The following is a 2,520-nucleotide window of genomic DNA, read 5'->3' on the forward strand; positions in this document are numbered from 1 at the left end:
TAACGCATTACTTTCCATAAAAAGTAACTAAGTAACGTAATTAGTTACTTTTTTATGGAGTAACGCAATATTGTAATGCATTACTTTTAAAAGTAACTTAGGATACATCACAAACGTAATTTATAAGAGTTAGCTCAAATAGAAATAGATCACAACTGTGTTCACTTCAGTTGCTGTGACTGGTCACCTTTTCTTTTTAGTTTGACACTATATTTACCTTTTTTTTCCTCACCAGTGTGAAACTGTAGTACAGATATTCCATGTAGTCTAATGAACAGTTTGAGGTTATGAAGTTTTTATGAGTAGGCTATATCAGGTTGCAACTATATTCGCATACAATGTGAGCACCCAATACAAAAAAATTGAAGTAATGAAAACAAAGATCATTGGAGTATCTTTTACAAGAAAATACTATTTCAGTTTTTCCAACTTAAAAATATCACATTTAATTTAATGTGACTTGGTGTTTCTTTGTAGTTGTTTGTGAAATTAACTGCCGATTTCTGAGTGAAAACTCTTTCAACACTAAATATTTTTAAGTGTATTTCTATGGTAAAAGTTAGATTCCGTATTTCTTCTGTAACAGGTCTCTATATTAAAAAACAAAACAAAAAACAATCCACACAAAAAAAAAAAAACTGGATAAATCTGAGGGAGGCGTAAATGTAATTTCAGCTCATTTGGAATAGGGAGATTATAGATGCAATCCGTCTGGAGCTCGACACAATAATATGAGTGATTACAGATTGAGACGGAGAGATTACACAGGTCTGCACATGATCACCGTCTGAGTCAAACAGAGTAATTTCACTGTTTCATTTAATTGCTCTGTAATAGTGTGATGAGTTTCACATGATTTAAATAATTAGTGAACTTTACAAGAAAAACCTTTTTGTGTTTAGGCTTTTCTTCATTAGTGTAGATGGAATTTTAATGTATTTCTAGCATGTGTCCCCAACACACTTGTGATGGGGTTTAGGCGAGGCCTCTATCTTGGGCCGCGGCACCTGTGTCCTCTGACTCTGAGCAGCTGTCTGCTGACTTCGGCTGATCTCTCCTGTGCACATGCTCCAGACGCTCGCTCACTCTCCAAGAACTGCGATTTGAGACAAGATGTTAGTCAAAGCAAGGACAAGCAATGAGTCCTGAAGTGACAGAACATTAAATGCGTTTATCCTAGTTTCTTCATACTAGATAAGACACGTGCGTCCCGTATTTTCCCACGCTAAATCCTTCGCAGCACAGATTCAGATAATCCACATATTTGACAGAGGGAAATGTAAGAGAACAATGTTATCCTGTGCTGTGAAAGGATAATGCCTATTAAAGAAATGCAGTAATCTGGCGCTCTGGTGATATGTGCAGGGGTCTTCAGGACAGCTGCGGACACAGATGTTCAAGAGATCTGATTTAAACACGAGCTAGACATGGAACCAAGCCATGAGAGATTTGATTAAAACATCATAAGAATTTTGGTTTATTTTAATTAAAAATGCAGTATACATATTGAATAAACTGACATTTGAATCAGGAGGAAAACTGACTTGCTAGATATTCCAGCAGTAGTGCATGAGTGTAAGTGCTGTGGAGTGTAAGCATGATCTTCGTGTTGTGTGCTGGATTAAAACTTCAAAGTTAATCTGTACCTCTGTGGACTGCGTGCATGCTTTTTCTCATCTGTGATTTATTTATTTATTTTTTTGGGTGGATTTGCAGAGAAGAATGACCAGACAGAGCAAGAGGAGAGAAGGGAAATCAAGCAAAGGCTAAACAGAAAGGTATGTGGGTCCTGACAAAAATATCTCACTGATCGAGTCACATATGCATACACATATGTGTTGTCATTTGTCTGCTTAGCCTGAGTTATCTGAGGAAAGACACTGTTACTGCTGTAATACCAGTCATCCACAGTCAGTCAAAAGCCTATAAACTCCCTGTCATCATATAAGAACAATGACAATTTTAAAACAACCGATAATAATACTAAGAGAACAATCTCGACTGTTAATGGCAAAGAATTGATTCATGTAATATTGAAGCAGCAAGTCGAAAGTGTGTTCTTGACATAAAGCTCCTTAAGGCTACGTCCACACGAAGCCAGAGCTTTCCCTATCCGATCTTTTTTTTCCCCTCGTCTCAAGAAATATCTGCGTCCACACGAAACCACAAAACCGACACAAAACGATGTAGTATAAATGCCAGACCAGCATGTGGCGCTGTAATTCTGCCACAGACATACACTAATAACGGAGAAGACTATGTACATAAACCTTGCGCGCGGTATACAAACGAACATGGAACAATACATTTATTTGTTAATGTTAGTTAATGTTAGTTAATAAAAAGCCAATCGTTCAGTGTTTGTTCATGTTTTTGTTGCTGTTACGTGACGTAGCGGTGTCTGACTAGGGGCGAGACGCGGGCTGTTGACATCATCGTTTCAGAAAATATACAGATTCGCTGTCCACACGAAAACGCAAGGGCGGCGTTTTCAGATTTATCCACTCTGGGACCCGGTTT

The 2,520-nt window shown here is 37.7% G+C and overlaps 1 protein-coding gene across 1 annotated transcript in view; it reads left to right on the plus strand.

Annotated features, from left to right (window-relative positions):
• LOC107670936 (phosphatase and actin regulator 3-like) overlaps positions 1 to 2,520 on the plus strand; it is a 71,941-nt gene that overhangs the window by 64,455 nt on the left and 4,966 nt on the right. The window contains exon 10 of the mRNA XM_016463760.1: positions 1,717 to 1,778. Within this exon, the coding sequence (XP_016319246.1) occupies positions 1,717 to 1,778 (62 nt within the window). The remainder of the gene's footprint in view (positions 1 to 1,716; positions 1,779 to 2,520) is intronic.

This window comes from Sinocyclocheilus anshuiensis, unplaced genomic scaffold, assembly GCF_001515605.1.
Source record: "Sinocyclocheilus anshuiensis isolate Anshui unplaced genomic scaffold, SAMN03320099.WGS_v1.1 scaffold1503, whole genome shotgun sequence".
Lineage (NCBI taxonomy): Eukaryota > Metazoa > Chordata > Actinopteri > Cypriniformes > Cyprinidae > Sinocyclocheilus > Sinocyclocheilus anshuiensis.